Below are 21434 nucleotides of genomic sequence, written 5' to 3' on the forward strand. Positions count from 1 at the left end.
AGTGGTGCCAAAGGGATAGGCGGCACCACTTTTCTATTCTGGTATACATAGGTAAAAAAATACGAAGGGGGTGTGGTGCCTATCTGATAGGTGGCACACCTAGTATATTCCCCCCTACTCCCCCATTCGGCTCGTATCAATTTTTAAAAAATATAGTAGAACAAGAGAGGGAGAAGAGAAGAAAGAAAGAAAAGAGAATAAAGAAATTGTATTATTATTTTTATTGTTATTTTCAAATATAATAGATTATGATAAGAAAAAATTATTTTGTTAGTATTATATAGTTTGCTTAGTGTTATTTTTATGTTTTGTTTTAAAGTTATTTTGTTTATTGTGATTTGTTAGTAACTTTTGTGTTTAGATTATTGAGAATGTTATGTTTTAAATTTTTTTAATATATTTGAAAGTTTTTATGTTAGTAACTATTATAAAGTAATTGTTAGTTAGTGATAACAACAGGAAAAAAATAAATAAATACTGAAAATATTTTTGTCCTAGATATTGTTAGAAATGACAATAAATTTGATATTGTTAGAAATGGTCTCTTTTCATTCATTAAATTTTTTATGTAAGTATTTTTATGCTGTTCGAAATTGTTTTGAGAATTTTTGTTTATTTTTAACAGATTGAGTATTGAAGATGGATAATCAGTTTTTCGTATGCGTTTATTTTGATGGAATAATATTGACAACAACCGTTAGATGTATATTTGAATGTTGGCAACAAATAGCAATGAGATTTAATAGAAATGTCTCGTTCGATGATATGAAGGAAATGATTAGTGCAAAAATTGTTAGACGTTGTGGGAGAAGGATCTCGAAACTTTTCTACAAGTTTCCAGTTTCGACAAATCCTATCAAATTCACCGAAATGGAACTTGTAGACGATGAAGACGTGGAGACAATGATCGCTCTTTATTGTGGGAATCGGAGTGACCAAAATGCACTGATTCACTTATTTGGAGTTAGCCGGTGTGGAGCCAAATGAAGATCTCACTGCATATGGTGAAGAACATAGAGCTCAAGAATCGTGCATGGTGGCTCCAATATCGTATGTTGATAATGAATCGACTATACACGGGGATCAATATCGATCTTAATATTGCACCCGATATTGATGTGGTTGGTGATGATGGATACAATAGTAGTGATCCTTGTGATCAAGAGGTCGATAGTGATAGTGATCCTGATGTGGAAGAGGTCCTCGATGATATTGACGATGAAGACGTGAATGACGATGGAAACATTAATGTGTCTTCAGTCGGGAACCAAATTCAACGTATTGTGATACACAATAATCCTGGCCACACATGTCATTCATAGACCCTGACACGATGCACGTAGTCGAGTTTCCGAAGTACCCTGAAATACTACCTACTTATTGGCTAGCCGTAAATTCTGATCCTGAGGAGTTGTTCGTAAGCCAGAGATTCAAAAGTAAGGAAGAGTGCGTATTTGCTATTAAGCGGTATAGCATGAATATATCAGTGGACTACAAAGTCGCAGTGCTTAAACCGACATTATATATTGGGAAGTGTTGGAAGTCAGCAGAAGGCTGCAATTGGCGGGTACGAGCTGTATTTATTCAAAATTCGCAGATGTGGGTGATACGTAAATTTGTTGGGCCTCACACATGCACATCAACATGTATAATAGAAGATCATCAAAAAATTGATTCCAAAATTATCTGTACGTGTATCATGCCAATGGTGAGGGACATGCTGACCATTAAAGTTTCGGTGCTGATTTTCGAAATGCAGATATGATTCCAGTATCGAGTATCATACCGAAAGACGTGGATAGCTAAATAGATGGCAATGGAGCAATTGTACGGGGATTTCAATGCGTCGTATAATGAGCTACAGTGATGGATAGCAGCTATGCGGGACTACGTACTAGTGACTGTCATTGAGTTACAAACACGACCTTATTACGGCTCGGATGACCATTTACAACTGAGAAAAAGAATTTTCCATCGAATATTCTAGATGTTTGATCCATGTGTGCGCACATTTCCCCACTGCAAGTCGTTTGTGCAAATAAATGAGACTTGGCTATATGGAAAATATACACAGATCCTACTTCTTGCGGTTGCTCAAGACGACAATAAGAACGTGCTCCTGATAGCATTTGCCATCGTAGATAAGGAGAACATGGAATCGTGGGAATTCTTCTTTACCAACTTGCGGAAGTATGCTATTAGCAATGATAATATTTGCATCATCCCTGATAGAAGGAAATGAGTAATTGTAGCCATTAGGCGTTCCGGTGTGCCATAGAGATCCGTTTACTGCATCCGGCACATCGCGGCTAACTTCCATTGAGATTATAAGAATGCAGACTGGCAGAGACAAGTTGTGAGAATGGGTAAAGGATAACCTTATCTTTTCAATACAAGTTTTAATGTTTTGGGGCAATACTGTAACTTATATTTTCTTAATACATATACAACGCATGAGCTAGAGCCACACATTTTCCACCAAAGAATGACTTGACATTGAGAGTGACATAGAGGGTTAAATGAACACATCTTTTCGACAGTGTTGGGTACCATGGAGCAGTGGCAATGGGCTCAAAGTTTTGACGAGGGATTTCGTTTTGGTCAAATGACCACAAACTTGGTGGAGGGGATTAATGCTGTGTTGTTGAAAACATGACATCTTTCGATTTCATCTGTCTTCTCGGCTACATTCTACAGGTTGACTACCTTGATGCCAAGAATGGGTCAGCAACAAGTCAACCAGATGGAGGCGAGACACGTGTTTGTCGAAGATGTTAGGGATGTAATGGTTGCAAACCGTAGGATAGCGAGGTCGATGGATGTAGAAGTATATTCACGATGTCTTGAAACATTTCGAGTTACGGAGACCATCGGTTGTCGACCTAGTATACCACCTAGGTCCTATGGAGTTGATCTCCAAAACAGACGGTGCAATTGTAGGAGGTTCCAAACACTTCATTATCCATGTGCGCATGTTGTGGTAGCGTGTGCTAAAGTCTCGCTCAATGTTGAACAATTTTTTGATGATGTGTACACCCTCAAGCGCACATTGCGTGTTTGGGAGAATGAGTTCCCCGTGCTGCCTGACCTGTCTACGTGAGAGGTGCCTCCGACAACTTTCGAGCTTGTCCCAAACAAAGGGTTGCGTAGGAATCCGAAAGGTCATCCGCAATCATCCAGAATTCGTAATGAAATGGACATTAGGGAGAAATCTGACAGTAAGCGTTGACCTGTCTACGTGGGAGGTGCCTCCGACAACTTTTGAGCTTGTTCCAGACAAAGGGTTGCATAGGAATCCGAAAGGTTATCCGCAATCATCCAGAATTCGTAATGAAATGGACATTAGGGAGAAATTTGAGGTAAGCGTTGTGGATTATACAAATTAGCTGGTCATAATCGGAGTAAACGCCCGCAGTGAAACTACCATGTTGGACAATCGTCACGATCGGGTTGGAATTGAGCTTCTATAATCCAAAGTACCTAATTTATATTACAAAGTTTGTTCCAATTTTTAATGTTGTAATGTATTTAATTTATATTACAAAATTTATATTACAAAGTTTGTTCCAATTTTTAATGTTGTAATGTATTTAATTTGTATTACAAAATTTATAGTACAAAGCTTTTTCTAATTTTAGTGTTTTAATTTTGTAATGCTGCAATTAATCTAATTTATGACCACAAAGTTTGTTCCAAGTTTTAATGTTGCAATTAATCTAATTAAATAAATACAAAGATTGTCTTTTTCTTGATTTATATTTTTTTAAAATAAAAAAGTACAAACTTTGTAATATTTAAATTGCAAAAAACTTCTAAAATCCTCTAAAATTGATGGTTTGATGGTGTGGTCTAATGGTATATTTCTGCGGCGATTAATTTCCTCTTTAGTCATAGGTGGGGGTGTGCGAAACATGGAAGAAAAATCATTGCCCCGAACGCCATCGATGAACTTGAGTCGGGAGGAATGCTGTATTGGGGTGGATACGACCAGTAGGAGTAGAGTAATGCGGTGGATACGGGTCGAGAAGAGTGTTGTACTGCGGTGATACTAGATTAAAGGTATCAAACCCGGAATGATATCCGTGTCCTAACGAGCCCGAGAAATAGTCATTGACCCGTAACTCCGAATGTAACAACCCGATTTTAACCCTAATCGGAACAGTAGTTTCGGGACCACAAATCCGAATTAGAAAAATATTATTAATATTATTTTGTATGTTTATTTTGTGTGCATTTGATTGTGTGAAATTTTCGTGTTTTAATTTCGTCGTTTAAGTGTCCGATTTAATAAAAGGGCTTAATCGCGTAAAATAAAAATTTAAGGGTTAATTATAAAAGCACTTAATTGTTGTTGTCTTTATAACTTAGTGGTTTTATTATGCAAATAATCCACTAAGTAAGTTAGTGGGTGGCAAAGGACTAATGTAACCTTATTATATATGTTATATATATATATGTAAAGGTTAATATAGTAAATTAAAAATAAATCTAATATATGTTTAATATAACAAATTAAAAGGGCCATGTTCTTCATCTTGGCCGAATATAGAAAAGAAAAAGAAAGGGAAATAGAACAACAAAGTTCGGCTATCTTTAGGTCTAATTAAGATATGTTTTTGCTTCGGTTTTTGATGATTTTTACGTTTTTGATATCGTTGCTTTGAATACTACCCGACCCATGCTTGAATTTCTGATTTTAATGAATATTTTGAGTTATGCCATTGATGAATATTTGTGTTTTGTGATGTTTGATGATGAATAATGGAAGATATGTCTTAGATTAACATGTTTTGTCTTGGGATTTTTGATGGATTTGAGTGTTTAGGGCTAAATTGTGAAAATAAATTTTTGAGGGACTAAAATGTGAAATAAATGCAATGTGTGGACTTGTATGAGAACCATGAATATTCGGCCCTTGAGTAGTATGGGCAAATTTTGTGTATTTTGTGTTTTGTGCAAAAAGGGCTAAATTGCAAAAAGTGCAAAATGTGAGGGGCAAAATGGTAATTTTCCCATTTATGTATTTTTGGACTTAATTGAATGTTTTTATGAATAAAAAGGTTAAATTTGATTATGTTTAGATCAAGAGACGAAGAAAACGAATTTGGATCGCGGAAAAACGAAAGTAATCGAATAGTCGATCGTGTCTGCTGATATCCGAGGTAAGTCTAATAGCAAATGTATGTCATTAAATTAGAATATATATATGTTCTATAAGCCGAATTTTATGTTCTATAAGCTAAATTTGATTTTATGAATTATACAAATTTGTTTGCCGAATGTATGTTTTAAGTTTAATAAGTTGAATTAGCTTTGTTATTTTCATATTGTTAGCCGGATATACAACTAGAAATTGGAATGTTGAAATTTTATTTTACAAATATTGAATATGTTATATCATGCATGCTTGAGTTTAATAAGATGAAGTTAATAGCATATATTAAATAAATATATGATATTGTTCGAATGTGTAATACAAATTCTTTAAGTTGAATTTAATGATATAAATTGTATGTGTATATGTGGTTCGAATAAATGATGCAATGTTTTGAATTGAATGAAATGATATGAAATATATATATATATATATAAGAGGTTAGAATGTAAGATACAAGTTTCTTTAAGTTGAATCTAATGTTAATAATTATATATAATTGTACATGTGAATCGAAAATAGGATTTGAGTTTCTTGAGTTGAACTTAATGTTGTGAATTATGTATATGTGGTTCGAATGTGAGGTTGCTATGAAGAGTTGAATATAAAACAATTCTTATCGAGATATAGTTTTTGAGAAAGATCTATGTGTGTTATAAAGATTTATATGAAAGATTAACTTTGCATCTCAGTTATTCAGGCTATGTGCCTAGCAGGCTTGATGCCGATGAAATAATTCAGACTTTACGTCTAGCAGGCTTAACGCCGGTGATACATTTCGGACTATAGGTCTAGCAGGCTAAAAGCCGGTGTACTGAATCAGGTTTTAAAACCTAGCAGGCTAAGTGCCGGTGAATCTATTTAAATTATGTGAAAATATGCAATTGTTATATCTATGATTTTGGTTATATGAAATCGATGAATACATAAACATTAGGTTTTTATACGCTTGGTGAGTATACATCTACATTTCGGTTTATGCTGTGGTTAAACATAGTTGTATGCATTTGGTGTATACAAATAATAAAGGCATATGTACATTAGGTATATGCGGTTGTTAAATACATATAAGTTAAGCCTATGTGTTTGATAATTGCTTATGTATGCAATTGGGATATATATATATAAATGTACTCATTTAAATGTATATGATGAATATGTATATTTATATTCGAATGTACGTATTAGCTATGTGTTCAGGTATAAATTCAAATGAGTCTATATATATACAAACGAATATAATAGATGGTTGGTATATATGAGTATGACAAATTTTATGCACATGATAAGTACATATGTGAATTCGAAAGTGTGCAAGTAATAAAGTGTATATACATTCGGTTTTAATTGTTGATAATTATGTATGCATTTGTCCATAAGTAATTGTTAATATATATGTATATTTTTGTTGTTATGCTATAGACTTACTAAGCTATAAAAGCTTACTTTGTTTGTTTTCGTTCATTTGATTTTATAGATTTTGGAGACGCGTTACGAGCTCGGGGATCATCAGTATAGTCCATCACACTATCGACTTCTTTTGGGTATTTTGTTAAAAATTTGAACTTAATCTTATGGCATGTATAGGTTTGAGTACGATGTTAACTACATTTTGATTGTAAATTATAATAGCTATGCAAAAGTAATTAAATTTTCATGTTGTGATCAGATTGGTTTTAAAAATGGTTGTGTTTGTTCGGTAATGCCTCGTAACCCTAAATTCGACGATGGAGACGGGTTAGGGGTGTTACATTTTATTGGTATCAGAGCTACGGTTTAGTCGATTGTCGGACTAACGTAGTGTGTATGAGTCTAGCTATACATGCCATAATTTTTATACTGAGATAGTGTGATGACTGCTGACATCTAAAAATGTGTTTTCGTATAGTAATGGATCCCGAACGAGCCGTAGCCGATGATGTTGAGAGTATAGCGCCTGCTCCCACGCAAGGGACAGAGCCGGTAGATTCTCAACCGACCTCGAGTAACCAGGAGGGAGAGGCTAAACAAGCCTTCTACCAAATGATGAATGACTGGTTTACTCAATATGTCCGAACTAATCCGGTTGCACAACAACCTCCACCCCCGACTAATCCACCTTCGATTCCTGTTATACCCCAAGTAAGTGATTCGATGAGATTACTTAAGCCTCCGGTTGACAAAATTCAAAAACACGGGGTCGAAGAGTTCAGAGCTACTGATGATGATGATGCTGAGCGAGCTGAATTCTGGCTTGATAATACTATTCGAGTGTTTGATGAGTTATCTTGCACCTCTGATGAGTGCTTGAAATGTGCCATATCTTTGCTACGGGACACTGCATATCACTGGTAGAATACACTAGTATCGGTGGTTCCGAAAGAGCGAGTGACCTGGGAATTCTTTCAGATTGAGTTCCGTAAGAAATACATCAGCCAGAGATTCATTGATCAGAAGCGTAAGGAATTTCTTGAATTGAAACAGGGTCGTATGACAGTGACAGAATATGAACGGAAATTTGTGAGACTCAGTAGATATGCTCGAGAATGTATTTCGACTGAAGCTATCATGTGTAAAAGATTTGAAGATGGGCTGAATGAAGATATTAAACTGTTAGTTGGCATACTTGAGATAAAAGAGTTCATAGTACTTGTTGAACGAGCTTGTAAAGCTGAGGAGCTCGGGAAAGAGAAGAGGAAAGCTGACTATGAAGCTCGAGATTCTCGCAAAAGATCATTCAGTAAATCATTTCAGTCGATCTCAAGGAAATCCAGAGAGGATCATAGCCGATCTAAAGCTACTGCAGGGTCTCCTAAGTATGATCGAGATCGACCCCCTGTGAGTTCACGAGCTACTTCAGTTGCTAGCGTTGGTAGTGTTCGACAAAATAGATCAGAGTGCAAGCATTATGGGAAATGGCACCCTGGAGATTGCAGATTACATGATCGGTCTTGCTTTAAGTGCGGTTCAAAGGATCATTTCATTCGAGAGTGTCCAATGGTAGCTGAGCAAAACACTGTACAGAATACCAGACCGAGTAATGTGCCAGTATGAGGTAGACCGCCGAGGCATTTGAGTAATGTAAGTGACAGTCAGAGAGGAACAAAAGACACGGTAGATCGATCTGAGGCTCGTGCACCTGCCAGAGCATATGCCATCCGTGCTCGGGAGGAGGCTTCTTCTCCAGATGTTATTACTGGTACTTTCACTCTTTATGATACTAATGTTATTGCATTGATTGATCCTGGTTCGACTCATTCTTATGTGTGTGAGACTTTAGTATTCAGTAAGACTTTGCCTGTTGAGTCTACTGAGTTTGTAATTAAAGTATCGAACCCCCTGGGCCGGTGTGTTTTGGTTGACAAAGTGTGCAAGAATTGTCCGTTGATGATTCGAGATTTATGTTTTCTGGCTGATTTGATGTTGTTACCATTCGACGAGTTTGATATAATTCTGGGTATGGATTGGTTAACTATGCATGATGCTATAGTAACTGCAAACGGAAAACTATTGATCTACGGTGTCAGAATAATGAGATTATTCGGATTGAATCTAATGATCTGAATGGTTTACCAGCAATAATATCCTCGATGTCGGCTCAGAAGTATGTAAGAAAAGGTTGTGAAGCTTATATTGCATTTGTTCTTGGTAGTAAAGTGATCGAAAAGAAGATTGAATCTGTGCCAGTAGTGTGTGAGTATTCAGACGTGTTTCCCGAAGAATTACCGGGTTTGCCACCAATTCGAGAGGTAGAGTTTGGTATTGAGTTAGTACCAGGGACGACTCCAATCTCAATAGCTCTGTACTGTATGGCACCTACCGAATTAAAAGAATTGAAAGTACAGTTGCAAGAGTTGACTGATAAAGGTTTTGCACGACCGAGTTTCTCTCCTTGGGGTGCACTAGTTCTATTTGTGAGAAAGAAAGACGGAACGATGAGAATGTGCATTGATTACCGACAACTCAATAAGGTGACTATAAAGAATAAGTATCCGTTACCACGGATTGATGATTTGTTCGATCAGTTGAAAGGGGCTACTGTGTTTTTGAAGATAGATCTGAGATCAGGCTACTATCAGTTGCGAGTTAAAGACTCTGATGTGCGAAAGACTGCTTTCTGAACGAGGTACGGACATTATGAGTTTCTTGTTATGCCTTTCGGACTTACTAATGCGCCTGCTATTTTCATGGATTTGATGAATCAGATCTTTAGGAAGTATCTGGATTGATTTGTGGTAGTATTTATTGATGACATTTTGATCTACTCTCGTGACGAAAATGAGTATGCCGAACATCTGAGATTTGTGTTACAAACTTTGCGAGATAAGCAGTTGTATGCAAAGTTTAGTAAATGTGAGTTCTGGTTATGTGAAGTCAGTTTTCTGGGCCATGTTGTATCAGCATCGGGTATACGGGTTGATCCGAGTAAAATTTCAGCTATACTTGATTGGAAACCTCCGAGGAATATTTCGGAAGTTCGAAGCTTTCTGGGGCTTGCTGGCTATTATAGACGTTTTGTGAAAGGGTTTTCTATAATTGCGACCCCGATGACAAAGTTACTACAAAAAGACGTTAAGTTTGAGTGGTCAGAAAAGTGTCAGAAAAGCTTTGATCAGTCGAAAGTTCTTTTGACCGAAGCTCCAATCCTAGTCCAACCCGAATCGGGTAAAGAGTTTGTTATCTATAGTGATGTATCTTTAAATGGTTTGGGCTGTGTTTTGATGCAGGAAGGCAAAGTTGTAGCCTATGCCTCGAGACAGTTAAAGCCGCATGAAAAGAACTATCCGACGCATGATCTGGAATTGGCCGCTATTGTATTTGCGTTAAAAATATGGCGTCACTATCTGTTTGGCGAAAGATGTCATGTTTATTCTGATCACAAAAGCCTGAAATATTTGATGACTCAGAAAGATCTGAATTTGAGACAGCGTCGATGGTTAGAATTGTTGAAAGATTATGAGCTTGTGATTGACTATCATCCGGGAAAAGCTAATGTTGTTGCTGACGCCCTAAGTCAAAAATCACTGTTTGCTTTGAGTGCAATGAACGCACATATGGTTATGTCTGATGATGGTGCGATAGTAGCTGAGTTGAAAGCAAAACCGTTATTTGTTCAACAGATTTGTGAAGCCCAGAAGGTCGATAATGATTTACTTGCAAAACGAGCTCAGTGTGACTTAAATGTTGATTCAGAATTTCTAGTTGATGCTGAGGATTGTTTGAGATTCAGAAATCGATTATGTGTTCCGAGAAATTCAAAGTTAATCCAGATGATTTTGAATGAAGCTCATAATAGCCGATTTTCTGTTCATCCGGGAAGTACAAAAATGTATAACGATCTGAAACAGCACTATTGGTGGCATGGTATGAAACGAGACATTTCTGACTTTGTTTCGAAATGTTTAATTTGTCAGCAAGTTAAAGCCAAGCATCAGGTACCATCTGGGTTGCTTCAGCTGATCATGATACCTGAATGGAAATGGGACAGAGTTACGATGGATTTTGTATCCGGTTTACCGTTAACACCCAGCAAGAAAGACGCAATTTGGGTTGTTGTTGATAGATTGACAAAATCGGCTCACTTTATTCCGGTTCGTATTGATTATTTACTTGATAAACTTGCTGAATTGTACATTTCTCAGATTGTGAGATTGCACGGAGTGCCTATTTCTATTATTTCGGACAGAGACCCGAGATTTACATCGCGGTTTTGGAAGAAATTACAAAATGCTTTAGGTACGAAACTACATTTTAGCACAACTTTTCATCCGCAAACGGATGGTCAATCTGAGCAAATCATTCAGATACTTGAGGACATGCTGAGATGTTGCATTCTCGAGTTTGAAGGTACGTAGGAACGATACTTACCTTTGATTGAATTTGCTTATAATAATAACTTTCAATCTAGTATCAAAATGGCACCTTACGAAGCTTTGTACGGTTGTAAATGTCGTACACCATTGTATTGGACCGAGCTCAGTGAAAATAAGATACACGGGGTTGATTTGATTAAAGAGACCGAACAGAAAGTGAAAGTGATTCGGGATAGTCTGAAATCAGCATCGGACCGTCATAAATCTTATGCGAATTTGAAAAGAAAGGATATAGAATTTCAGATCGGGGACAAAGTGTTTTTGAAAGTATCACCGTGGAAGAAAATACTCAGATTCGGTCGTAAAGGCAAATTGAGTCCAAGATTCATTGGACCGTATGAGATTATAGAGCGTGTCGGACCGGTTGCTTATAGATTGATGTTACCACCTGAATTAGAAAAGATTCACAATGTATTTCATGTTTCGATGCTCAGGAGATACCGATCTGACCCTTCACATGTAATTAGTCCGACAGAGATTGAAATTAACTCTGATATGTCATATGAAGAAGAACCGATTAGCATTCTGGCTCGTGAGATCAAAGAATTACGGAATAAGAAAATTCCGTTAGTTAAAGTATTGTGGCATAAACACGGAGTTGAAGAAGCAACTTGGGAGTCAGAAGATACGATGAAAGAGCGTTATCCAAACCTATTCACCGGTAAGAATTTTCGGGGACGAAAATCCCTAAAGGGGGAGAGTTGTAACAACCCGGTTTTAACCCTAATCGAAATAGTAGTTTCGGGACCACAAATCCGAATTAGAAAAATATTATTAATATTATTTTGCGTGTTTATTTTGTGTGCATTTGATTGTGTGAAATTTTCGTGTTTTAATTTCGTCGTTTAAGTGTTCGATTTAATAAAAGGGCTTAATCGCGTAAAATGAAAATTTAGGGGTTAATTATAAAAGCAGTTAATTGTTGTTGTCTTTATAACTTAGAGGTTTTATTATGCAAATAATCACTAAGTAAGTTAGTGGGTGGCAAAGGACTAATGTAACCTTATTATATATGTTATATATATATGTAAAGGTTAATATAGTAAATTAAAAATAAATCTAATATATGTTTAATATAACAAATTAAAAGGGCCATGTTCTTCATCTTGGCCGAATATAGAAAAGAAAAAGAAAGGGAAATAGAACAACAAATATCGGCTATCTTTAGGTCTAATTAAGGTATGTTTTTGCTTCGGTTTTTGATGATTTTTACGTTTTTGATATCGTTGCTTTGAATACTACCCGACCCATGCTTGAATTTCTGATTTTAATGAATATTTTGAGTTATGCCATTGATGAATATTTGTGTTTTGTGATGTTTGATGATGAATAATGGAAGATATGTCTTAGATTAACATGTTTTGTCTTGGGATTTTTGATGAATTTGAGTGTTTAGGGCTAAATTGTGAAAATAAATTTTTGAGGGACTAAAATGTGAAATAAATGCAATGTGTGGACTTGTATGAGAACCATGAATATTCGGCCCTTGAGTAGTATGGGCAAATTTTGTGTATTTTGTGTTTTGTGTAAAAAGGGCTAAATTGCAAAAAGTGCAAAATGTGAGGGGCAAAATGGTAATTTTCCCATTTATGTATTTTTGGACTTAATTGAATGTTTTTATGAATAAAAAAGTTAAATTTGATTATGTTTAGATCAAGAGACGAAGAAAACGAATTTGGATCGGGGAAAAACAAAAGTAATCGAATAGTCGATCGTGTCTGCTGATATCCGAGGTAAGTCTAATAGCAAATGTATGTCATTAAATTAGAATATATATATGTTCTATAAGCTGAATTTTATGTTCTATAAGCTAAATTTGATTTTATGAATTATACAAATTTGTTAGCCGAATGTATGTTTTAAGTTTAATAAGTTGAATTAGCTTTGTTATTTTCATATTGTTAGTCGGATATACAAGTAGAAATTGGAATGTTGAAATTTTATTTTACAAATATTGAATATATGATATCATGCATGCTTGAGTTTAATAAGATGAAGTTAATAGCATATATTAAATAAATATATGATATTGTTCGAATGTGTAATACAAATTCTTTAAGTTGAATTTAATGATATAAATTGTATGTGTATATGTGGTTCGAATAAATGATGCAATGTTTTGAATTGAATGAAATGATATGAAATATATATATATATAAGAGGTTAGAATGTAAGATACAAGTTTCTTTAAGTTGAATCTAATGTTAATAATTATATATAATTGTACATGTGAATCGAAAATAGGATTTGAGTTTCTTGAGTTGAACTTAATGTTGTGAATTATGTATATGTGGTTCGAATGTGAGGTTGCTATGAAGAGTTGAATATAAAACAATTCTTATCGAGATATAGTTTTTGAGAAAGATCTATGTGTGTTATAAAAATTTATATGAAAGATTAACTTTGCATCTCAGTTATTCAAGCTATGTGCCTAGCAGGCTTGATGCCGGTGAAATAATTCAGACTTTACATCTAGCAGGCTTAATGCCGGTGATACATTTCGGACTATAGGTCTAGCAGGCTAAAAGCCGGTGTACTGAATCAGGTTTTAAAACCTAGCAGGCTAAGTGCCGGTGAATCTATTTAAATTATGTGAAAATATGCAATTGTTATATCTATGATTTTGGTTATATGAAATCGATGTATACATAAACATTAGGTTTTTATACGCTTGGTGAGTATACATCTACATTTTGGTTTATGCCGTGGTTAAACATAGTTGTATGTATTTGGTGTATACAAATAATAAAGGCATATGTACATTAGGTATATGCGATTGTTAAATACATATAAGTTGAGCCTATGTGTTTGATAATTGCTTATGTATGCAATTGGGATATATATATAAATGTACTCATTTAAATGTATATGATGAATATGTATATATATATTTGAATGTACGTATTAGCTATGTATTCAGGTATAAATTCAAATGAGTCTATATATATACAAACGAATATAATAGATGGTTGGTATATATGAGTATGACAAATTTTATGCACATGATAAGTACATATGTGAATTCGAAAGTGTGCAAGTAATAAAGTGTATATACATTCGGTTTTAATTGTTGATAATTATGTATGCATTTGTCCATAAGTAATTGTTAATATATATGTATATTTTTGTTGTTATGTTATAGACTTACTAAGCTATAAAAGCTTACTTTGTTTGTTTTCGTTCATTTGATTTTATAGATTTTGGAGACGCGTTACGAGCTCGGGGATCATCAGTATAGTCCATCACACTATCGACTTCTTTTGGGTATTTTGTTAAAAATTTGAACTTAATCTTTTGGCATGTATAGGTTTGAGTACGATGTTAACTACATTTTGATTGTAAATTATAATAGCTATGCAAAAGTAATTAAATTTTCATGTTGTGATCAGATTGGTTTTAAAAATGGTTGTGTTTGTTCGGTAATGCCTCGTAACCCTAAATTCGGCGACGGAGACGGGTTAGGGGTGTTACACCGAATGATAAGAACTACCAATGGAATGTGTATGCGACCGCTCGGGCTCGGGCTCGGGCTCAGGCTCTGGTTTGACCTTTATATCGGACACTGGCTCGTATGCCCCAGGTCGATGCATGTGCGGGAGGACTACAGTCGACTGCCCACCAAGTATATATGGTTTTCCCGTACTAGAGTACCATTGTATGTACTCTAACGATGGTTGCAAATCGGAAGAAATATCCATCTGAGGTCTCTGCGCCATCCTATTATCCCACAATGCAACATATTTTCGGTGCACAACCCTCAAATTATTTCTATGTTTTCCTCTCTTGTTGATCCCGTGAATCTTCCCCACCTGCATTGGAGGATCCGGGATGTACTGGATGCAACCAAACTGCCAAAGTGCTTAATTCTAGTTATACCACTTGGTTGTCTAGAAATTGATAATTTGTGCATTAATGCACCATAGGTGAGAATAAATGTGGGCAGACGAGGCTATAACAGTCGCAATATATGGTCTCCGATACGACATCCAGATAAAGTACACAATTAATAACATGGTTAAAATTTAACACGATTCGAGTAAGCTATACAAAGTAATTACATGTCATGAATATTGGAATAGCTTACCCCTTCCCTAGCATGTTGTTCAATCATCAGACGATATATCGGGACAGTGTACGACCTCCCAATACCCAGATAAAGACTCCATCTATGAAAACAAATTACATGTTTGAATAGTATCGTTAGAATAGTATCATTAGAAAAAAATGTCAATTAATAACAAGTAAAATTTTATCACTTGTTCACTAGTGGAAATACATATGGTTAGTGCCTAACCGATGCCAAGAATGACATCCGATAAAGAGCCCATGACTACAGCAATAGAAGGCATCTGCCTATGTCTACGACATCAGGCTTTGTCGTCTGACAAAGCTTATGATACAACATAGCCAGAACTGCGGAACCCCAACTATACGAGCGAACATTCTGCAAATCAACTAATAGGGGTAAATACATCAAATGAACCCTGTTGTTGTTCCCATCTGGCATCAGTACACCCCCTATAATATGTATAATGTACGCTTGAGCTGCGCACATCACCTCATTCTCAGTGGCATTAATTGAAAAGTTTCAAAAGTGGCTTTCAGCCATGAAAATTTCAAGCCTGTAAATTTGGACTCAGCATCGTCAGGCGAGGACGAGACTCCTAGTAGGCTATAACAAAGGGAAGCCGGCTTAGCTATTGTACTTACGCCCGTTACGGCATTCCTGTCGATTGGGAGCCCAAGTTGCAATGCAACATCCTCCAGAGTGACAGTGCACTCCCCATACGATAAATGAAAGTGTGGGTCTCTGGGCGTCAATGCTAGACCAATGCGGATATTAAATCGTACCGCAAGTCAAACGTCCAGATCAATGCTGCTGACCCGAATCTAGCTAACTCCAAGTATGACATCAGTTGTTCATCTGGAGAATATCGTAAACCATTCACCCGACCCCTTAACGCACGATACGGGCCTTGACAGTATTAAATTACAGAAAATAGTTATAATAACATAATTTATTTCCGTAAATTACGTAGATCTTTTTTTAAGGGAACCTATGGTTAACAAATAACAATATATTACCATATTATTAATTGTGTTTGATATGTGACCATCGTTCTTAATCAATGAACCCATTGCGATACCTGCAATTTCAAAAGAAATTTCAGTTATTAATTTCAAAGTTTGATGGATTTAAATATTTATAAAAATACCTAAATTTTATATATTGCTTTTAATTACAAAAAACATACCAAATAGTTTTGTCCACATCATATCTTTTGCTATACTACATTAACAAAATAAATATATCTTATAAATTCCAACTCAAACTCCAACTCAATGGTTCTATTCACAAATTTCATCTCAATGGTTTGATCTTTTACCTACATAAAAAATAAAAAGTTCATATTAAAAAAATAAAAAATAACATGCCAATAAAAAAATATAACAAAAACATAACATAAACGATACATAATAAATACAAATATTATTATTATTATTTTAAAATGATAATAAGTAAAATGTATTGGTTTGAAATATAATATATATAATAACATGCCAACTTAATTATTGTCAAAAAAATATAATTTTTTTTGAATAGAACTTCAAAAGAAATTTCATTTATAATATTTATAAATAACATAAAATAAAATTTAAAAACATAAACTCTTATTCTCAATTATAAAATCTTAAAAAATTAGAACATATAAACTAATTCCTAATTTATCTAATAAATTCCAAATTTCATATCAATGGTCTCATCTTTTACCTACATAAAAAATAAAAAATATTAAAATAATCAAAATAACATGCCAAATAAATTTCATAAAAAATAAATCTAATCAACCTATAACACACATAACAAATAAATTACATTAAAAAAAAAACATTAAAAATAAATTATGAATGAATGAAAATATAAAATAAATACAAACATACCTTAATAGCTCTTTTTAACCAAATAATACTTTACAAAAATAAAATTAAAAATTAAATCCGAATTAAATCAACAATAATAACAACAAAAACAAATTAAATTAACATTAATCCATTAATTTATAACAAAAAAATTACCTTTTCTTAAAGACCTAATCTTCCCTAAACAACAAAACAAACTTTCCTTTCCTTTTCTATTTATTTTTTGTCCTTCTCTTTCTCCTTCTCTTTTTTTCTTTCTTTTTCCCTTCCCTTCCCTTCCCTTCCTGCCCTCTCATTCTTCTTTTCTTCTCCTTCACTCATCGGCCAAAAATGAACCTTGGGGACCATTATAAGGTCCCTAAACACACAATACAACAAATACCCTGCATGAGCCGTCCCATCGCCTGCACCTGCCACCATGGTGTTGCCTCTGCCAGAGGCGTCACCAGTGCCGCCTGTGCTGTCTTCTCCATCACTGGGTGCCGCCTCTTCCCTAGGCGTGACCCAGTGTGCTGTCCCATCGTGGTAGCGGGTCAGTTTTTGAGTCCAGTTTTTACCGTATACGACTCGTATTTTACCTTGGGTGCCGCCTATCTACAGGCCTCCACCATTATTTTGTTTATTTATTTTTTTCATGTTGATTGGTGTTAGAAAATCTGGGTGGTGCAGCCTATGCACCACCCTCCACCCATTTAAACGTACCATTTTGGTACATAATTCTTGTAACAACCCATTTAGGTATATATATTTTTAATATTATTTGGGTAAAAAACCCACAATAATACCTTATATTTTAAATTATAATTAATATCAGAGTAAACTATACCATTAGTCACTAACATATGGGTAAGTTTTCGTTTTGGTCACTGAACTATTCAAAAGTTTTCATTTAAGTCACTGAACTATTCAAATTTTTTAATTTAAGTCACTATTCAAAAACTTTGGAATAGTTCAGTGACCAAATTGTAACTTTTTTAATTAAGTGACCTAAACGAAAACTTACCTATAATTTAGTGACTAATCGTGTGGTTTACCCTTAATATTATTATAGTGCCACGTTCGTCTTTTTATACTTTTACATTATCTTTAAATAAAAAAAATACAAATCTAAGGACAATTTAGTCCCACTCCACCTATATTTATTATTAGCTAAATTTTAAAAGAAAATATTTTAAGGGTCTTACCACTAGAGGAGAAAAGTTCTATAATAATATGGGTTCAACTCTATTTTTTTTTGGATACAATATTTAGAATTACCTATAATCCCTTCTAACCTTTAAATAAGAGGATAAATGCGCTCCAGTGTGTTCGAACCCATGTCCTCCTGCATTGGCAACATTATCAGTGCCAGCCGAATTAATATTCAATTGGTAGATTCAACTCGTTTAGATTGCATTAAAACTAGGGAAAGAAAAGTAAAGGAAAATAACATCCTTTCCTTTGTTTGGATTAGAGGAGAAGACAAGGGGTAGGCAACGACCTTGGACCCATAATTATGATAAAATTGCTATAGAGACCCTTCAAAGTTTGTGAAATCATAAATTCATATAATGATAAAATTATATTTTGGTACTCTCAAAAATTTATTATTCATTTCAAACTATCCTAAAATAAATTTTTGGCTTTACTCTTAGTTTAAATTATACTAGATTTTCAATTTAACATCCATTCAGCAGATGCAATAAGCAAGTAGAGTTTAGCAAAGCGAAACAATGGTATTCATTGAAATAGAACCACCTATATTATACACTGAAACCCTTATAGAATGCAAATACAGGAAAAATTAAGCAATGGAAATGTCTATCACAATATGCAAAACTGTTGATCAAAATAAGGAAATATCAAAGGGTTGAATCCTTGATATTCATGGTTTGGATGGCGGATGGCGGTTCCCACTGGGGTTTGGGGCAGATGGAACCTTTCGCATGTTGTCTTTCACCTGTGTTTCCAAGTTGCGGAATCATTGTTCTTGTCAGCCATTTCTTCATAATCGAACAACGGGCAAATATATGCTTATGTAATGTATTGTGATTATACTTACATGGTATAAAATGAAAATATAATATATATAATTATTTTAAATTATTATTTAAAATATAATTATTAGAACGTCTTATTTAGTTTTTCTAAAAATAATTTTAGATGCAACTTAAATATATATGAATTTATTTAGTCTAATTTTTCTAAACCCGACACTCTAAATCTTAACCTTAAATTAATAAGAATCAAACCATTTATGTTCATAAGCTATTTGTGTTTGATTTGGAAAGACACTCAAATTTCATTGGTTATTATAGAGTCAAGTTTGAACAACTTAATTATGGAGAGAATTGGATTCGAATGTCATAAAAGTTGACTTTAAAAGCTTGTGTTCAAATGAGAATTAAAGCTCAACTTTAGCGTGTAAATAAGTTTAGTTTAGACTAATTAAATAAACTTGAGTAATTTAAAATTTCATTTTTGAATCGAGTTCCAACTTTAAAAATTAAAATCAATAATAAAAGTTAATCTTAACTTCTTCGAACGCAATTTGGTTACATCCTCTTAATTATAGTGTTTCCACTATTTTTTTAAAATTAATTTTAAAATTTTTTATAATGTAAAAATAAATATTTTATATTTAAAACAGTTAAAACAAATAAAAAAACGCCATATAAAACCGATTTTTAAAAATATTGATTATTTTTATTTACTTAAAAAAATAATTTTAAAGATATTTATGAATTTTTTTTGAAGCTTTATCAATTAATATCCAAAAGCCTTAAAAAAAACCAGTTTTTTCAAAATAGAATTTGAAAATTCAAAACTAAAAAATAGAGTTAAAACTATACATAAACTATGATATGATGTGAAATTTGATACATGAATTTTTATTTGGTACAATTATACATATAATAGTTTGATTGTTGCTCAAATGTATACAAGAAACTTCAATTCAATTCAATTGTACCCATTTAAGGGAATAAATACATTAACTTATTTTTATGTTAACTATATATAATTATTTGTATTGTAATATGCAAACTTAAAATGTTCCTATATAGATAACTGTGTTAGTAATTTTTGAAAATTAAATTAAATTAATATTTTATTTATAAAATTGCATAAAATCAAAGTTCAGATTTTCTTGTCTTTCCTAACCAATAAGGAAAAAAGAATTGGGTCAAAAGAAAATGCCATTTTGGAGTTTTATCAACAATTTTTTTGTGTAGGCGGGGATCCGGTATTTTCTGAATCCTTTTGTAAGGAATTACAAAAGAAATTCTTTCAGCAAAGATGTGAATTAGAAAGGATTGGTTGACGAAATATGAACCAGAGATTGAATTATAATATACCTTAGAACAATATATTTTTGTTATCATGAGATATATTGGCAGCTGCAGATTATTTGATTGGAATGAAATTTTGAATGGGTACACTTGACGATATGAATCATTTTAAAAATAAACGTATAATATTACATATTGAACCAAAGTTCATATGTAATTTTGGGATTTATCCCCAAATATAATACTAAAGAATTGAAAATCAAACTGAATTATCAAGAGAGAATTAGAAAAATCTGAAATGCTCGATAAAATCAAACCCAACTCAGTCTTATATAACCTAGATCGTAAGTATATTTAGCAATAAGAAAACTCACCCAAGCTAACGAGAACCTGTTGGAAGGATTTTGTGTTTGTCTTGCAGTACTAATCTTCAAATCATAATCAACTATAAAAAACAAAAGATTACAAATGTTATAAAATTGGTCCCCCAAAAAAAGAGAGATTTGGTCCCCAAAAAAACACTGAGAAAAACTTGCCTGTTTCAATGGCTGGAATCCTTAAAGCTATTGAGAAATGAGATTGAGAAGCTGAAAGAAGAAGAAATGCAAAGATCATATAAGCTAAAACTTGGATATTCTTCATCATTGCCAAAAAAATTGTGGGTCTTTAATGAAGGAGAGCAACGCATTTATAGTGGACATATTGGTTTACTTAATCATTACATAATTTGAAAACTAGGTTAACTTCTTGTTTATGTTAAATGTTGTCTGGGAATCCGATGCCTTTTTTGCATATTTGGATTCATGTTAGGCTAGAGCTGTGGGAAATGTTAAAATTTATAAAACATGAATTATTAATGTGTTAAAATTGGTAATTATATTTCTTTAAATATTATTAAGATACAAAAAATAACATAAACATGCTAATCACGTCACTGATCTAATAATAAAACTTATATAAATTTCAAGTTGATTGAAATAAGAGAGTTTGCAAACCTATTCTCTCCTCCCATTCTCAATTCTTTTTCACTGCCCTAGATAACAGCAAGGTGGTTCCTACAGAAGTATGTCGTTTGTGTAATGAGAAAGTGCAAGTGGTCTCGTATTTTGAGACTCCCTAACCCTTCAAGATATGGATATTACAACGTTGACTTGGAGCTGAGTTTTCATGATGGGTCCATTAATTCACCACCTAAAGTTTGATAAATTAAAAAGGGAAAAGAAAAGAAAACAACTG

General features: G+C 33.8%; 1 protein-coding gene across 1 annotated transcript; it reads right to left on the bottom strand.

Annotated features, from left to right (window-relative positions):
* Positions 1 to 18630: 18630 nt before the first annotated feature.
* On the bottom strand, positions 18631 to 20870 carry LOC107899820 (uncharacterized). The gene is made up of 3 exons (XM_041095617.1): positions 20690 to 20870; positions 20573 to 20643; positions 18631 to 18868 (listed from the first exon to the last, which is right to left on the bottom strand). The coding sequence occupies exons 1-3, from the start codon at positions 20841 to 20843 to the stop codon at positions 18794 to 18796; spliced, it is 300 nt and encodes a 99-aa protein (XP_040951551.1). The 5' UTR covers positions 20844 to 20870; the 3' UTR covers positions 18631 to 18793.
* Positions 20871 to 21434: the final 564 nt, after the last annotated feature.

This window comes from Gossypium hirsutum, chromosome D06, assembly GCF_007990345.1.
Source record: "Gossypium hirsutum isolate 1008001.06 chromosome D06, Gossypium_hirsutum_v2.1, whole genome shotgun sequence".
NCBI classification, from domain to species: domain Eukaryota; kingdom Viridiplantae; phylum Streptophyta; class Magnoliopsida; order Malvales; family Malvaceae; genus Gossypium; species Gossypium hirsutum.

Bases quoted from the DNA above. Each gene is read 5' to 3' on its own strand.
- LOC107899820 (XM_041095617.1), bottom strand. From the start codon at position 20,843: ATGATGAAGAATATCCAAGTTTTAGCTTATATGATCTTTGCATTTCTT. The intron at 20,644-20,689 runs TTGGGGGACCAA...TGTTTTTTATAG, and splicing joins GGGACCAAATCTCTCTTTTT to TTGATTATGATTTGAAGATT. The intron at 18,869-20,572 runs GTGAGTTTTCTT...TTGGAAACACAG, and splicing joins ACAGGTTCTCGTTAGCTTGG to GTGAAAGACAACATGCGAAA.